General features: G+C 37.9%; 1 protein-coding gene across 6 annotated transcripts in view; it reads right to left on the reverse strand.

Annotated features, from left to right (window-relative positions):
* The window catches only part of POU2F1 (POU class 2 homeobox 1), a 184,415-nt gene continuing 168,274 nt past the window's right edge, over positions 434 to 16,574 (reverse strand). For 5 of the 6 annotated variants that reach the window (XM_005663132.3, XM_013996798.2, XM_005663134.3 and 2 more), the window contains 3 exons: positions 8,263 to 8,608; positions 7,437 to 7,525; positions 434 to 5,222 (listed from right to left, as the gene is read on the reverse strand). In XM_005663132.3, the coding sequence (XP_005663189.1) occupies positions 4,912 to 5,222; positions 7,437 to 7,525; positions 8,263 to 8,608 (746 nt within the window). In that variant the 3' untranslated portion in view covers positions 434 to 4,911. 6 annotated transcript variants of the gene reach the window in all.

The raw sequence follows: 16,574 nt of genomic DNA on the forward strand, positions 1-16,574 counted from the left end.
ACAAAAATGAACTCACAAATGGCTATGATCAAATGAATCCGTCAATTCTTGCCCATCTGAGTTATTTTAAATTTTAGGCTTTTCAGTCTTTTTCTCTATTAGTACTGATGGTCTTTTTGATATCTTCAGCTTCAATAAACATGGTTTGAATGAATAAACTTTAAATTCATCAATTTCAGATGCTGATTTAACAAGAAACTATTTGACCAACTCTCATAATGAATTTTTGAGGCTCTTTAATGGAGGGTTCTCTAATCGCAGGATGGTTCTTGGAGGGCCCCTGTGGGGTCTAAGGCCACAGAAGACTGCCACTGCCTCCTCCCCTGGCCAGCCCTGACGCTCAGGGCTGCTCCCTGCTCCCTGTCCACTCGCTCTCTTTTCTTCCTGTCTCAGTGATTTTACCTTCTTGGTAAAGAAAGTTTTGTGAGGTTTGGGCACAACTTTATGAACTACAAAGAGTTTCCTCTGTAAGCCAAGTTTTTTTTTTTTTTTTAATTATACACTAATTTCAATGTTTACTATTGGGATTTACAACTTTAAAAATCTACATTAATTTCCTACATTTGCAAAGGTATCCAGCTTTCCCAGCAATTTAAATAGGAAATTTAATGTTAAAGATGGGACTGAATTTAAATACTGTGTCAAGCAAGTATCTGTGCTTTTGGATAACAGACAAGGTTTTCCCCCACCTTCCCAAATAAATGAGGGATAACAGAACAAAATAACGTAAAAAAAAAAGGTATAATTGTGCTTTTTTTCTCAATAGTGAATGGTGTCGAACAAACTGGCAAGATAGTTTCACTAAAAATCTTTTAACTAATCTTTCCTTTGTAAAAAACCACGTTAATTTCTCATAATGCTACTAAGGAGTATAAATCATTATGGTCCTACACAAAATGAAAGTTGGATTCCTTTGGTTCCATTTCTCTAGTATCAGCTGAGTACACAGGGAAGGTATTGATCCTTCTTATCAAATAAATAAAAGTTCACTTTATATCAGGTAGTGAATGGACAGGAACAATTTTTTAATTCTAAAAAGCTGCCTAGATAACTTCAGAACCACTTAACACTCAACATAGCACTCAACTTATTTCTTAAATGGGAAGCAACAATATCATTCCTCTGAGAAGCTCTTTTCCAGGTCTTTCTGTTCTGTCCTTCAGATTTATACAGGGTACAAAATAAAGTTCACGATCAAATCACACTGCTTGTGATAAGCAGGATTCAAACAATTACATTCACCACTCCCTAGGGAGGGCCCACTGCCATGGGCAAATATAGTATCACTATAAATGCATTAAGAGTTAGTCTTTGGCTTAATGTATGTTAACCAAATTCAGGGATGAAATGAAACTTGCATAAACATTAAGAAGAAAAAAAGAAGGATGACACAATGAACTGTGATGACCTATCTGGCCCCTCCTCTTAGAAATGGCAGACACTCTACCAAACACTTCTTTTTGGTCAAATGGTCCCCTTAATTTCCAGACTCTCCCACATAAGGAGGCTAAAAGTTAGGTCTGAGTACCTTAGCTTACGAGATTCATTTGATTCAAAAAGCATATCTTGAGATGATAAAAAAGATGATATAAAGTAAAAAAGGACTAAAGGTTGAGTCATGAAGCAATACAATCAGCAGAATATCTAGGGATGACGATGGGGGAGTTGATTTTAAGTTAAAACACCCATGAACAAGCTGTTTTAGTGTTTTGTGTGTACATGTATAAATGTATCTTTCATCTCACAACTTGTTTTTAAATAAGATTAAAAAAAAAAGAAAAATTCTAGAAGTTACCTTTGTCTAAGGATTTATTTCTTCTTTTAAACACAGGTTTTTATGCTGGTTTAAAGTTTATCCTCATAAAGTGATCCACATACACACACAAAGGCAGAATCCCCTTATCCCAAACTGACTAGTGAATATAGACAGGGTGGGGAAGAGACCATCGTACTGACATTTAAAGCTTAGTAAGTTTTTAAAAATATTAAAGTATGTTGGAGAATCTTATTTGGGAGAGGAAGCATCTTTTCAACCACATAGGAAAACAAACAAACAAACTCAGCCTTTCCTTGTTCTTCCTCTTAATCCACTGGGGCTTGAGTCCCTTGGGGCTCAACACTTCCTTTGGTAGCAATTTTGGGAAATTAATGCTATAACCTCTACTACAGTATGGTGGGTATCAGCATTTCCCTCCCTGAATCCTTCCTCCTAAATTACCTCTCCCAGGGGAGGGACTCACCACTATGGGCAGCTACAGTATTACTGAAACCTCTAAAATCATTTGCGCAGACTAAAATTAGAGATGTCAAATCAGGATAAAAGATTAAAGTCAACTATATCAGAGAAATAGTGGGTTGAAGAGGAGAAAAATTAGTAACTGACACTGCCATCCTATTTACACATCAAACTAAATAAACTAGTTAAAAAATCAAGTTAATGTCTGCCCAGAGGATATTACAATTTACCAACATAAAAGATTAAAACAAGCAGCAACTTTTATATAAAATTAATAAAAGACAAATGAAAAAAGAAATTGTCAGTAGCATCTATCTCCTCAATGTGTCTGAACTGCACGATACAAACTAGTCCATTAGTACAGCAGCTTGCTAAAATTTGACTTTGGTTCAAGCTTAGTCAAAAAAAAAAAAAAAAACAATAACAAAAAAACAACCAAACAAAATACAACAACATAAAAAAATACCACACATAAAAAAGGTGGATGGACATTTGTTAGTTTCCCTGCTTGCAGTTCACTGATTTTGGAGGGACTTTAGGAAGGGGAAGGGTAGTAAGTAAATACTTTGTGAAATAAAATGGGAAGACAGAAGGAACAGAAGAAAAATTAACAAGGGGACTAAAACGTTTCTGGCTTTTTAATATTAATATGCCTGTCTCCCACTTGGATGATCACAAACAAAAATACACATTGTGTCCATATCACTGCCTTTCCCAGCACTGTGAAGAAACAAATACACAGAATCCAAGCTCCCTTGTGGACACAAGCAGAGCAAGCAGAACAAAAATTACCTGTAAGCTCTCTCTCAGCCCCCAGCTTGCAAGGGGGAAAAAGTGCAGTCAAGGGACCACTGGAGATATAAGCAAGCACCCACAGACACCAGGTGGGAACCTTTAACTCCAATAAGAAGGGCGCTCAGATGAGCTGCATTGCAGTCATCCAGTCTTTGGGGAATTTTCTGGATATAGATACTGTAATAACAGAACATTGACAAAAAGGGGAAGCTAATTTCCAAGTTACCCTCATTCCTCTTCATCTACTTCCATAAACACTTCCTTTTTGTGGGCTCATTTATATAGTCTAGAAATACCCTGGAAACAATTACAGACGCTAATCAACTTCTATAATGAATAGAGAGATGTGTATTGCCATTTAGACCTAGTTAGCAGGAGCATCACTAACAAACCTAGGAGAAACGTGAAGTTGTGCAAAGTTCCTGCTTAAAGTCTGTCAAAGGTTCTACAGATCCCATGTCTGGCAAATGCGTGCCTTCTCTAGTCAGAGAACCAAGGATAATGTCAGGGTTAGAGGAAGTGATAAGCCATCTGGTGAAAAGAAAGTCTGTGGCTAGAGGAAAAGGTGGTAACCCCAGACTCTTAACACACCTCTTTCGATGATCTATAACTAATGGAAAACGGTCTAGAAAAATTCCTTCAGAAAACAAAAGAAGGGAAATATTTCCCAATTTCAGTTATTTTGTTCTTTGCCAAGTAAGTTAAAGAAGTTTGGATGAAAAACTTCCACAAAGTGGAACAAACAAACAAACACACCAACAGTAGGAGCATTTCAGGAGATTAGAAATCAGGAGAACCACCAAGTCAGGTGTCTGCAGTAGTCTTTGCTCTTTGGAACCAAATCCTGCCCTGCAACATGCACAGGCATTCCCACTGAAAGTAGCAGAAGGCAGCACTGCTGCACCACAGGATCTGGGCCCCAGGTCATTCAATGGTTCGGGGTGAGTGAGAGCTACAGTTCAGCAGGAATTCCTTCCTACGCAAAAGTGCTCCAAAGGCACCACCTGATCGGGGGGAGGGGGCGTGTGTGGAGTGAGAGTGTTTGCACACACTGCCTTCAGCTTCTGCACCAAGCCTCTTGCATAAGTGGCAAAAGAAAATAATTTTCTAGCACCTCTGTAAGAGTCATCAAGGATAAGGAAACCAGCAAGAACATTCCCCGCAGTTAAGAACGTAAGCCCCACCTCACCCCAAAACCCTCCCGCCCCACAGTGTGGGAGCTCACTGAAATAGGATCCAGGAGCAAGAGATAAACATGTCCAAACTATATATATATATATATATATATATATATATGTATATATATATATAAAACAATAACAACAATAATAATAGAGATACAGTAATACAGGCCTGCCTAAATTGTACCAGTTAAGAAAGGAACCCCCAACACAATTGATACGATTATAAACACCTTGTTATGACTTAATGGCCTGTACAACAGACCCATAAAAATGATTTTTTTTTTAAGGAAAAAAAAAGAAATTTAGACAAACAAGAAATCCCCTTCCTATATTGGAATTGATAACCCACCTTAACTCGTCATCATGACTGCTGGAAATGATAAGTAGTCCTTTCACTTATTTTTTTGTTTGTTTGTTTTTGATTTTTCGTTTCTGCTTTTTTTTTTTTTTTTAATTTTTGGTTAGAAAGTTCTCCGATCCATGAAGCAATCCTGAAAAGACAGTGTTTTATTACAAAATTAGGCAAATGTTGTCCCGTCTCCATCCATTTTTTTTTCGGCATGTGTTTTTTTCTTCTCTCCCTTGCCCTTGCAACATGGCAAGAGGAAGCCAATCACATGTTTTAGTCTCAGCCAAGCTGGCAGCCCTATCACACCCAGAGTGAAGAAGACTGGAGGCAGCCCTGCTTGGCCCCACTCACTGTGCCTTGGAGGCGGTGGTGGTGGTGGAGGCAGCCCCGCTGGCAGAGGCGACTGTGAAGAGAGAGTTCTGGATGGACTCAGCTGAGGTGGAGGTGGCATGAAGGCTGGCTACAGGTCCAGAGTTCCCTGCAGAGGCTGCAGCGGCAGAGACCAAGCTAACTGGGTTGCTGGTGAGCAGAGAGAGGTTCTGAGGGTTCAGGAACAGAGGGGCAGTCACGATGTTGGGGGCTCCTCCTGCATTGGCAAATACCAGGTTCCCAGTCGCGTCCAGTGACGTTATTGGAAGAGAGCCACCAGAAGCAAGAGCTACAGACAAACCCCCCCAAAAACAGGCAGGAAGGAGAACGTCAGTATCATCCTGGAGAAGCCAAACAACACATCAAACCTACTGAGTTTTCCTATAATCCAGACAGAGAAAGTATAGCTCTTAATAGAATTTATTCCCTTAATCACAGTACTATATTGTCACCAACTAAAGTTTATTTATAATTTTGAAAGGATTGAAAACTCTAATTTAATGAGCATGAACGGGATAGGTGAGAAGAAAGCTAAGAAACTGTCTAATAAAGAGTTACGTTTTTATCTTGAAATCTCAATTAGATTTCATCTACCTAGAAATATATGTTAAATCCAGTAATTTTGTTTTTAATGAAGATTACTGATTTTAGACTACCTCCAATTCAAAAGACAAACTACAGTGATTAAAGAATTAAAATAAAGTTAGCTTTTATCAAACTAACTGGCATTCGGATAAATATGAGCACTGTATAGTGCAATATACAAGATAAAAACTGCTTTTCAAAAACACTTTAGTTCTGGAGTTCCCATTGTGGCTCAGCAGAAACAAACCCGATCCCTGGTCCCACTCAGTGGGTTAAGGTTCCGGCGCCGCGGAGAGTTTGGTGTAGGTCGCATATGCAGCTTGGGTCTGGCATTGCTGGTGTAAGCCAGCAGCTGTGCTCTGATTCAACCCCTAGCCTGGAAACTTCCATATGCCCCCGGTTTGGCTCTAAAAAGTAAAAAAAAAAAAAGAAAAAGACTTTAGTTCTAAGTTAAGCTATATATTAACAAATAAAGGATAAGGTGCAATTAATTCATTTTTACTTTACAGCATGTGATATTTATGGCCTGTATAAAGGAGAATGATAAGTCTGTATGAGGAAAACAGAGATGTACTGACAGAGGTGGCCCTAGGTGCGTTATCTAAGATTAGGACTTGCTTTAATGTGTAAGAATTTTCTATGATGCTGCTGCTTCTCCACAGAAGGCAGCATCAAACTTTTCCTTAAGATAATCAGGCATTCTCATTTAATATCTTTTCCTGTTATCCGACAACCCTCCTCTGCGGCATTAAAATTTTGATTGATCTCTTACATAATATATAACAAAAGCTGGAGGAACTGAAGGCAATGTTCCTGACTTAAGTTGTACAGCTCTAACCATCAATTTCACATAGGATTTAATCAATGAGAGAGTCAATAAGGTAATGTAAGGTAATCTAGGTCAGGTTTTGGATTGTCTGTAACGAATATTGTCCATAGTATACTGTAGAGATATCACCTATGAAACATTAATCTTAACTGAAGTTGGCTAACAGGTCATTTTTGGCCCCAAGAACTCTTATTTAAGCACAACTATTTTAAGAAAAGAATTCTCTGATTAATATAGTGATGGCTCAAAGTATTTCCCTGAATCATGTAACAACAAACACCTTCAGACACAAAGTTCAGAAGCTTAACAAAGCAAATCCTTCGATATATAGAATGAGTGGATTTAGACTTATTTTAGACTGGATAACATGCTCAGGCCAAAAAGGAGCCATCTAGGCTTGGAAAGGAGACATTATAATCCAAGAGAATACATGCTCTACAGTGATGGTAATGTTCAAACAGCAGGCCCTAATGGGAACTCTATTAAAGTCTTCAGGATGTGCTCCAGTGTTAATCCACTATAAGGCTTTTTTGTATATGGCTCTCTTGGGGGTGGGGATGGGGACTAGGGGAATTTTACCTGGCCAAGTTTGCTTGGGGTTGGATCTTGGATGACAGTTTGGATAAATTTAGGAGGAAATTCTGCCTCCAAGTCTATTTATCTAAGAAGATAAATAACAGCATAAAAATCCTGGTTTCTTAGAATACATCAAACTAAATATATCTCCAGTTTTTCAAACTGACACCTATATTTCTCTTATAAAGCTTTTCTACATGAGCATATTTTTGGTTGTCAAGTTAGTTAGCATTATCAATTCAACTATCTCTTCCCATCACTTTCACCTCTAGAAAAGCAGACTTCCTTCATTAAACCTCCTCCCCTCCAAGACTCAGAGTTCCCTGGCGGCCTCGTGGTTAGGGATTCAGTGTTGTCACTGCTGTGGCTCAGGTTACTGCTGTGGTGCAGGTTTAATCCCTGGCCAAGGAAATTCTGCATGCTGGGGGTATGGCCAAAAAAAAACCCCACCAAAAATAAAAACAAAAAACCCAAGACAACAAAGAACTAAATAAGTAAAAAAAGTCTACTGACCTTGGATAGTTGCCAGTGTACTGTTGCTCATCAGTGCAGGGCTGAGAGCACCGCCCAGGGTCCCTGGATTGAGACTGAGTAAGGCACCTCTGAAAGTCCAAAAGAGAAGTCAATTTATTACAATGTAAGACACATGTGTCAGTTTGACTATAGACCCAAGGGGATAAGAAAAATGAAAATACAGCTGGGGAAGCGTATGGAAATATTTGTTATTCCCTTTATATTCTTAAATGGTTTGGTTAGTCTTTCCAAGTTACTGCTTTCCTTGAGGTGCACTCGTACAAAGCAAAACAAGGTTATGGTTCAAACAAAACTAGCAGTCATTTTGACTCTTTAATTACTTCACCCTCTACTTTTGCAAAACACAAGAAAAAAACGCCAGAGAAAGGAATATATTTACAAAGTAATTCTTATATGTTTGATGATAAATATAACATTAGGAATCCTGTTACTGTATCTCTTATTTATGTTTGAAATTAGAAAGCAGACAGTTGAGAATTTAATGGCGAAACCATAAAAATAAGAGTCAGGAATTCTGGGCTTTCTTCCTGGCCCAACACTCAAGTATAATGAGTGGCCTGGTGTTCTGTGTCTTCATCTAGAAATAAAAGCATGCCTATTGTCCTTCTAGGGTATAAAGGAACTTAAGCCCACCTATTATCAAAGTCCTTGTGCTATTATAAGCATGACCCACTTCAAAGGGATTAGGGCTTTAAGGGTTTTTTTTTCCATTTAAGATGGCGATGAAAAGTATCCCCTATGAGTAACTCCACGGATGGCCTCCACGGTGTTTCTCAAATGTGACCCAGATAAGAAAGTGCCTTACCCAGCTGCAAACTGTGAGGGTGCCATCAGGCCTGGGTTTAGTCCTGCAGCAGCAGCCATGGCAGCAAGACTGGCATTTGCTGGCAACTGTGCAGCTCCTTGGAGGGCAGCAGCTGCTGCTGTTTGCAACCCTGACGCTGTCACCATCACCTGGCTGGTCCCAAGAGGAGAGGACAAGGGAGTGGAGGTGGTCTGTGTTGTGCTGGTCTCACTGGCACTAGATGCCTCGGAGGTGGAGGCTGAGGCAGAAGGGGAGGGACTCAGAGAGGGGGAAGTGACTGCTGAGGAAGCCGGAGGCGCTGTGGAAATCACGGTTGCAGTGTTGTTGGAGGTGGTGTCTGTAGTGCCTGAAAAGAGATAAAGTGACCTTCTGTAAATGCTTTTGGAAGAGTGGTTGCTTTATTCAGCCATACTCTAGAATCGACTGAATAATCTATCTCCGGTAATCTCTACACATGTCCTTTTATATTAACCTAGTTTAGTGTTTCTATGGAAAATAACCACAAAACCAAAACATTTTAAGAACCAAATGGCAATAAAGTAACCATGAAACAAATAGAGAACACAACTTTCCATTTCCAATTTCATATTAATTTTTTTTTTTTAATTACAGAAACTCTAACTATAGAACACAATTGTTCTGGAGAAGAAACATATAAGCAAAAAAAATTCCAAGGTTCTGAAAAGTATTTTCATTCAGAAATCTCCTCAGCAGTCTCTGTAAAAGAATTAAAGCAAAGCAACGAAGGCAAGAACACCTAAAAGTTACATATTTTTCTGAAATAAGTGTCAATAACAACATACACAGAAATAGTATGAAAATAAAGGTATATATGTCTAAATGCTTTCTTTGCATTAAAAAATTTAAATGTCTATTCTGTAAAAACAGCTCTCAAAAAAATCTATTGTTGTAGACATTTTCTTATTTGAGGAAACAACAACGTACAATGATATTATGAATCATAGAAATTAGCATGAAAAATGAAGATCTATAAAATTGTTATATTTGAGAGACCTAAAAAAAAAAAGATGCCACTTTTTTGTTGTTGTAAGGAGAACAACAAACATTGGAAACAAATAACTGACATTAAAAATATCACTGATAAATAAAACACATTCACTGAAATTGTCTAATGTTATAGATCAATGATGTCCAATAGAAATATAATACATATGTAGGGAGTTCCTCTTGTGGTTCAGCAGTAAGGAACCTGGCTAGTATCTGCGAGGACTTGGGTTTGGTCCCTGGCCTTGCTCAGTGGATTAAGGGTCTCAGTCACTGCTGTGACTGTGGCGTAGGCTGGCACCTACAACTCCAATTCGACCCCTAGCCTGGGACTTCCATATGTGGTAGGCGTGGCCCTAAAAAGACCAAAAAAAAAAATATATATATATATATATATATATATATATATATATATATAAAAAACATATGTAATTTACAATTTTCTAGTAGTCCCATTGAAAATAGGTAAAAAGAGGAGTTCCCATCATGGCTCAGCAGAAACTAATTTGACTACCAGCCATAAGGACACAGATTCGATCCCTGGACTCACTCAGTGGGTTAAGGATCTGGCATTGCTGTGGCTGTGACATAGGCCAGTGGCGGCAGCTCCAATTTGACCCCTAGTCTGGGAACTTCCACATGCCATACACTGCAGCCCTAAAAAGCAAAAAAAAAAAAAAAAAAAAAAAGTAAAAAAGAAACAGGTGAAATTAATTTTAACATTATGCTCTTTTTAACACAGTGTCCCAAATATTATCATTTCAACATAAAATCAATTATTTAAAAATTATTAATGTGGATTTTTTTTCATACTAAGCACATTTCAATTTGAACTAGCCACATTTTTATATGGCATAAAAGCCATACTGGATAGCACAGGGGTAAAATATCTCTAAAAGTTAGGCCCAGGGTCCCAGAAGTAAGTGTGACTTAAAGAATACCAAGTCCTTTTGCCTAAAGTAGAAATGATTCAATAAGGCACAGGATAGATAAAGAAGATGTCAAGTGTTCTCACAGAGCTGCAATTTTGATGCTATCTATAAAAGACAGTATAGAACAGGCCTTCCTTTCAGTTATCAGTAAATGCTACATATTACAAAAAACAGGCTGTCTGAATTAGGTGGAACTTAATTTAGTGAAAGTCATCATGTTCTAGGATATAATCAATCATATGTATGTGTAAAGCATAACCTTAGTGGTATTTTCTCAGGATAGAGAACTCAAAAAGACAAAAAAAGACAAAAAAAAAAAAGGCATTCAATATTTCTGTGAGGTACTAGACCAATCGCAATAAATACTTCAAACCTATAAACACACTGGGAAAAAGATCTATGTAGAAGAACTTTGTGAAAAAATTACTAAGCTAAAGACTCTCTTTTCTCTTAACAGCTGTATAAAAAATTCAGGCAGTTTTGTTCTTTGAAAATCTATTTTGAAGCCTTCTTTTGGTCTGTACTAAGGCCCCCAGAATTCAACTCTCTTCTCACTTTAACTGTCAGGAAATGTTTCTTTCACATATTATAGAGCTGGAAGAAAATCAGATGCCATCTATTTCAGTACTGGCTCTGATTTTCCTACCTCCTATCATGCTGCACAAAAGTGTGATGTGGCCCTGCAGCCTCTGAATAAATTAGGTAAATATATCTTTTTTTTTTTTTTTTTTTTTTGGCCATGCCCATGGCTTGTGGAAGTTGCTGTTTCAGGGATCTAACCAGAGCCACAGCAGTGATAATGCCAGATCCTTAACCCACTGAGCCACCAGGGAAGTCCAACCTATCTTATTGTTAACTGAAAAAGGAAGATTTACTCCTCTTTCTGCCCCTCTTAAAAATGTAAATGATTCCCTCTCTACTGCTCTTGTCCCTAAAGTACCATTACATCTTCGTGGATTTATTAATCTTAGTTTCACTATTTCTTTAGTTCTAAATTTATCAAATCAATTTCTATCACTGAGCTGTTGATGCTATCTTGGGTCCTATGTTTGGCAGATTCATACATACTTTTTCAGTTTTGATGCTCTTTTCCTAAGATCTGATCCCTGTTCCATAAAAAGGTAAATATCTTTTCTCACTTCTCCCCTACTACTAATAAATTTCAATCTTTTCTTGACCAATTTCTTGCCTTATCTAACCTGATTTTCCTTTTTTTTTTTTTAACCTGATTTTACTTATGGGCATTACTTTCCTTTCAAAGTTCGGAAAGTGAAATTGCCCATATCGTGAAGTCAAAGGCTTATAGCAATAGCCTTTTCTTTACTCTCCATTGCCATTTGCAGACCATTCAGTATCACTTTCTTAAAATCCCATTTGTATATAAAGACAATCCCAATAATTTTATCAGTAAATTTAACTTTGCTAGGACATGATAACTCCAGAAACCTCTCAAAGTGTTGTTTTTTTTTTTTTTTTTCCTGGTTGTCACCCTCCAACCTCATTCTAGGTGTCTTCAATATGAATGTTATATGAGTGCTAGAATATAATAACTTACTGTGATTTTCAAATTAATTCTCCCAGCCAGTGACTCACTTTGTAATCAATATATATCTTTTTTTTCTTTTTTGGCTCTGCCTGTGGCAAGTGGAGGTTCCTGAGCCAGGGAATGAACCTGTGCCACAGCAGCAACTCAAGCTGCTGCAGTGACAACATGGGATCCTCATTTCACTGTACCACAAGAGAACTACAATACATATTTTTTATGACATTAAATTCTTGGTAACTTAATTACCTGGGCAACTTTGATGAGGGAAGTGATGCTTGCTGAGTTTCAACATCCTTGACAACAAAATAAGATGCCATCACTCACCTCACAAGGTTAGTAGATAGTTAAAATGCAAGAACATATAGTGTTTGGCACAACCTCCTGCTTCCCATCTCATCTTTTTTTTTTTTTTTGTTTTTTTTTTTTTTTTTTTTGCCATTTCTTGGGCTGCTCTCGCGGCATATGGAGGTTCCCAGGCTAGGGGTTGAACTGGAGCCATAGCTGCCAGCCTATGCCAGAGCCACAGCAACGTCACATCTGAGCCTCATTTGCGACCTACACCACAGCTCATGGCAACGCCAGATTCTTAACCCACTGAGCAAGGTCAGGGATTGAACCCGAAACCCCATGGTTCCTAGTCGGATTCGTTAACCACTGAGCCACAACGGGAACTCCCCCACCTCATCTTTAAAAAAAAAATTTTTTTTTTTCTTTTTAGGGCCAAACCTGCAGCACATGGAAGTTCTTGGGCTAGGGACTGAATTGGAGCTGCAGCTGGAGCCTACCCCATAACCACGGCAATACTAGACTTGATCCATATCTGCGAACTATGCTACAGCTTGTGGCAACGCCAGATCCTTAACCCAATGAATGAGGCCAGGGATCTAACCTGAATCCTCATGGACACTATGTCAGGTTCTTAATCTGCTGAGCCAAAGGGAACTTCCTACCTCATCTTTTAAAATTTATTTTTTTATTTTTTATTTGTCTTTACAAATGGATTTTATTTCATAATATTAGTCAATATTAAACTTATTTCCCAAGGAAATAACTGAAAGCTGTAGAGATATACATCTGACACTTTTTGGCAAATGACACTGAAAAAAAATTTTTTAAACAAAAAAAAAATTATTCAAGTATAGTTGATTTATAATATTGCATTAGTTTCAACTATACAGCAAAGTAATTCAGGTTTTTTTTCAGATTACTTTCCAATATACATATTACAAGATATTGAATATAGTTTTCTATACTATACAGAAAATCCTTGTTACCTATTTTCTGTATAGTAATTTGTATCTGTTAATGCCCTTCTCTGTATCGTTCCAATTTTAGTGTGTGTGCTGCCAAATCAAGCATTCACCTCATCTTTTAAAAAAATAAATTTAGCAAGGTACAATATACATGGCATAAAATTTACCCAACTTGTGTAAAATCCAGTCATTTTTAATATACAGAGTGGTATGGCCATCACCCCAATCCAGTTTATGACATTTCTATCACCCAAAAAAGATCCCTTGTGCCTATTTGTAGTCATATCCTGTCCCCACCTACAGCCCCTGATCATCTGCTTTTCACATCTGTAGGTTTACCTTTCCAGAACATGTCACATAAATGGAATCATATGATTTGAAGTCTTTTGCATCTCACTTCCTTCAGTTAGGATACTGTTTTCAAGGTTTATCCATGTTGCAGCACAAGGCAATACTTCCTTTTTCTGGCTGAAAAGTATTCCACTGCATAGACAGACCACATGTGTTTATTCATTCACCAGTTGATAGGCAATGGCTTGTTTCCAGTTTTTTATTATTATGAATAATGCTGCTATGATTATTTGTGTAAAAGTTTTTATGTGGACATGTTTTCATTTCTCTTGTGAGACTTGCCATGTAGGATGCAAAGTTCCATTAACTTTTAAAGACATTGCTAAAGTTTTTCCAAAGTGGCTGTATCATTTTACATTCCCACCAACAATAAATAAAGGTTCCAGTTTCTCCATACTCTTGCTCATACTTACTATTTTTGGTCTTTTTTTGATTACAACCATTCTAGTGAGTATGAAGTAGTACCTCAGTGTGGTTTTAATTTGCATTTGTCTAATGAATAATAATGTCGAACATCTTTTCATGTGTTTATTAGTCATTCCTCTGTCTTTGGTATAACGTATTCGGTTTTTTTTGGATGTGGAAAGTTCCCGGGCCAGGGATCAAACCCATGCCACAGCAGTAACCAGAACCATGGCAGCTGACAACACTGAGCCCCCCAGGGAACTCCCAGTATAATGTATATTAAGATCTTTTGCTCTTTTAAAAAACTAAGTTGTCTGTATTCTACTACTGGGTTTTAAGAGTTCTTTATATGTTCTAGATACAATTCCTTTATCAGGTATGTGATTTACAAATTTTTTTCCCCCAGTCTGTAGATTATCTTTCCATTTTCTTAAAGGTGTCTTACAAAGTACAAATGTTTCATTTTCTTTCTTTTTTTTTATTGGCTGTGCCTGTGGTATGTGGAAGTTCCTGTGCCAAGGATCAAACCTGCCACAGTGGTGATAACGCTGGATCCTTAATCACTAGGCCACCAGGGAACTCCAAAAGGTTTTATTTTCTATGAAGTCCAATTTACCATTTTTTTTTTCCTTTACAGTTTGTACTTTTGGTGCTATATCTATGAACTCTCTGACTAACCCAAGGTTACAAAGATTTTCTCCAACAAAAAAAAGTTTTGTTGGAGTTCCCTTCATGGCGCCATGGTTAATGAATCCGACTAGGAACCATGAGGTTGCGGGTTCCATCCCTGGCCTTGCTCAGTGGGTAAAGGATCCGGTGTTGCCATGAGCTGTGGTATAGGTTGCAGATGTGGCTTGGATCCCGCATTGCTGTGGCTGTGGTGTAGGCTGGCAGCTACAGCTCCGATTAGACCCCTAGCCTGGGAACCTCCATATGCCAAAGGAGCAGCCCTAGAAAAGGCAAAAAGACAAAAAAAAAAAAAAAAAAATTTTGTTTCTTACATTTAGGCCTTTGATCCATTGTGGTTAATTTCTGTGCATGGTATCAGGTCAGGGTCTAAATTATTTCATGAATATAGATATCCAATTGTTCCAGAACCATCTGTTGAAGACTATTCTTTCCCTATTGAATTTCCTTGGTGTCTTTGTCAAAAATCAATAGAGCATATATTTAAAGGTTTGTTTCTGGACTCTCAGTTCTGTTCCTTTCATCTACATGTCTATCCTTAGGTTAGTATCATACTGTCTTGATTACTATAGCTTTATAGTAAGCTTTGAAATCAGGATACGTAAGTCCTCTAACTTCATTCTTTTTCAAAATTGCTTTGGCTCTTCTGGATTCCTTCCATATATACTTTAGAATGAATTTCTCAATTATTGGGGGGGAAAAAACCCCTCAAATCCAACTGACCACCACCAACAAAAAACACCAAAAACCACCTGCTCAAATTTGGGTTATGATTGTATTAAATCCATAGATCAATTTACAGAAAATTGTCATCTTAAGAACTCTCCATTTAGATTTTTAAAAACTTCTCTTAGCAAACTGTAGTTTTTTTTTTTTGTCTTTTTGTCTTTTGTCTTTTGTTGTTGTTGTTGCTATTTCTTGGGCCACTCCCGCGGCATATGGAGGTTCCCAGGCTAGGGGTCGAATCGGAGCTGTAGCCACCAGCCTACGCCAGAGCCACAGCAACGCGGGATCCGAGCCGCGTCTGCAACCTACACCACAGCTCACAGCAACGCCAGATCGTTAACCCACTGAGCAAGGGCAGGGAATGAACCCGCAACCTCATGGTTCCTAGTCGGATTCGTTAACCACTGCGCCACGACGGGAACTCCAGCAAACTTACTCTTTAAGTCTTATACTTCTTTTGTTAAATTTATTCCTAAGTATTTGATTCTTTTTGAAGCTACTGTGAATAAAATTATTTTCTTAATTTCATTTTTTTGGACTGTTCGTTGATAGTATACACAGATGCAATTTATTTTTATATGTTGATTTTGTATCTTGCATCAAAATTGAATTAATTTATTAGTCCTATTAGATTTTTTGGTGTATGGATTTCTTGGGAAATTTATACATACAGGATAATGAAAACGAAGACAACTTTAAATTTTCCCCTTCCAAACTGGATGTTTAAATTTTTTTTCCTCTGTTGTTAAGCTGGCTACAACTTCCTGTACAACGCTAATTCAAAGTCTGCTAGAGCAAATATTCTTGCTTTGTTCCTAACCTTTGGGGGGATAAGCATTCAGCCTTTCCCCATTTAATACACTGTTACCTGTAGGTTTTTAAGTAGATGTCCTTTATCAGGCTAGGAAGCTCCCTTCTATTCCAGGTTTTTATCATTGAATGGGTGTTGGATTTTGGCAAATGCTTTTTTTTTTCCCCCTCATTTCATAGCCTCACTTGTGGCATGTGTAAGTTCCCAGACCAAGAGTCAAATTGGAGCTACAGCTGCTGGCCTACACCACAGCTCAACACTGGATCCAAACTGCATCTGCAACCTATGTCACAGTTTAAGGCAACACCGGATTCTTAACCCACCAGATCCTTAAGTGAGGCCAGGGATTGAACCAGCATCCTCAAGGAGATTATGTTGGGTTCTTAATCTGCTAAGCCACAATGGGAACTCCTTAAATGCTTTTTCTATACCTATTGAGATGATCACGAGGTCTGAGTCCTTTCTTCTAGTACTATGGTGTATTACATTAAGTGGATATTCTATTATTAAACCAACTGTACATTTCTGGGATAGAAACCCCTTGGTCATGATACAGAATATTTATATTTTGCTAGATTGGATAGGGTTTTTATGCA

This window comes from Sus scrofa, chromosome 4 (genome assembly GCF_000003025.6).
Source record: "Sus scrofa isolate TJ Tabasco breed Duroc chromosome 4, Sscrofa11.1, whole genome shotgun sequence".
Taxonomy (NCBI): domain Eukaryota; kingdom Metazoa; phylum Chordata; class Mammalia; order Artiodactyla; family Suidae; genus Sus; species Sus scrofa.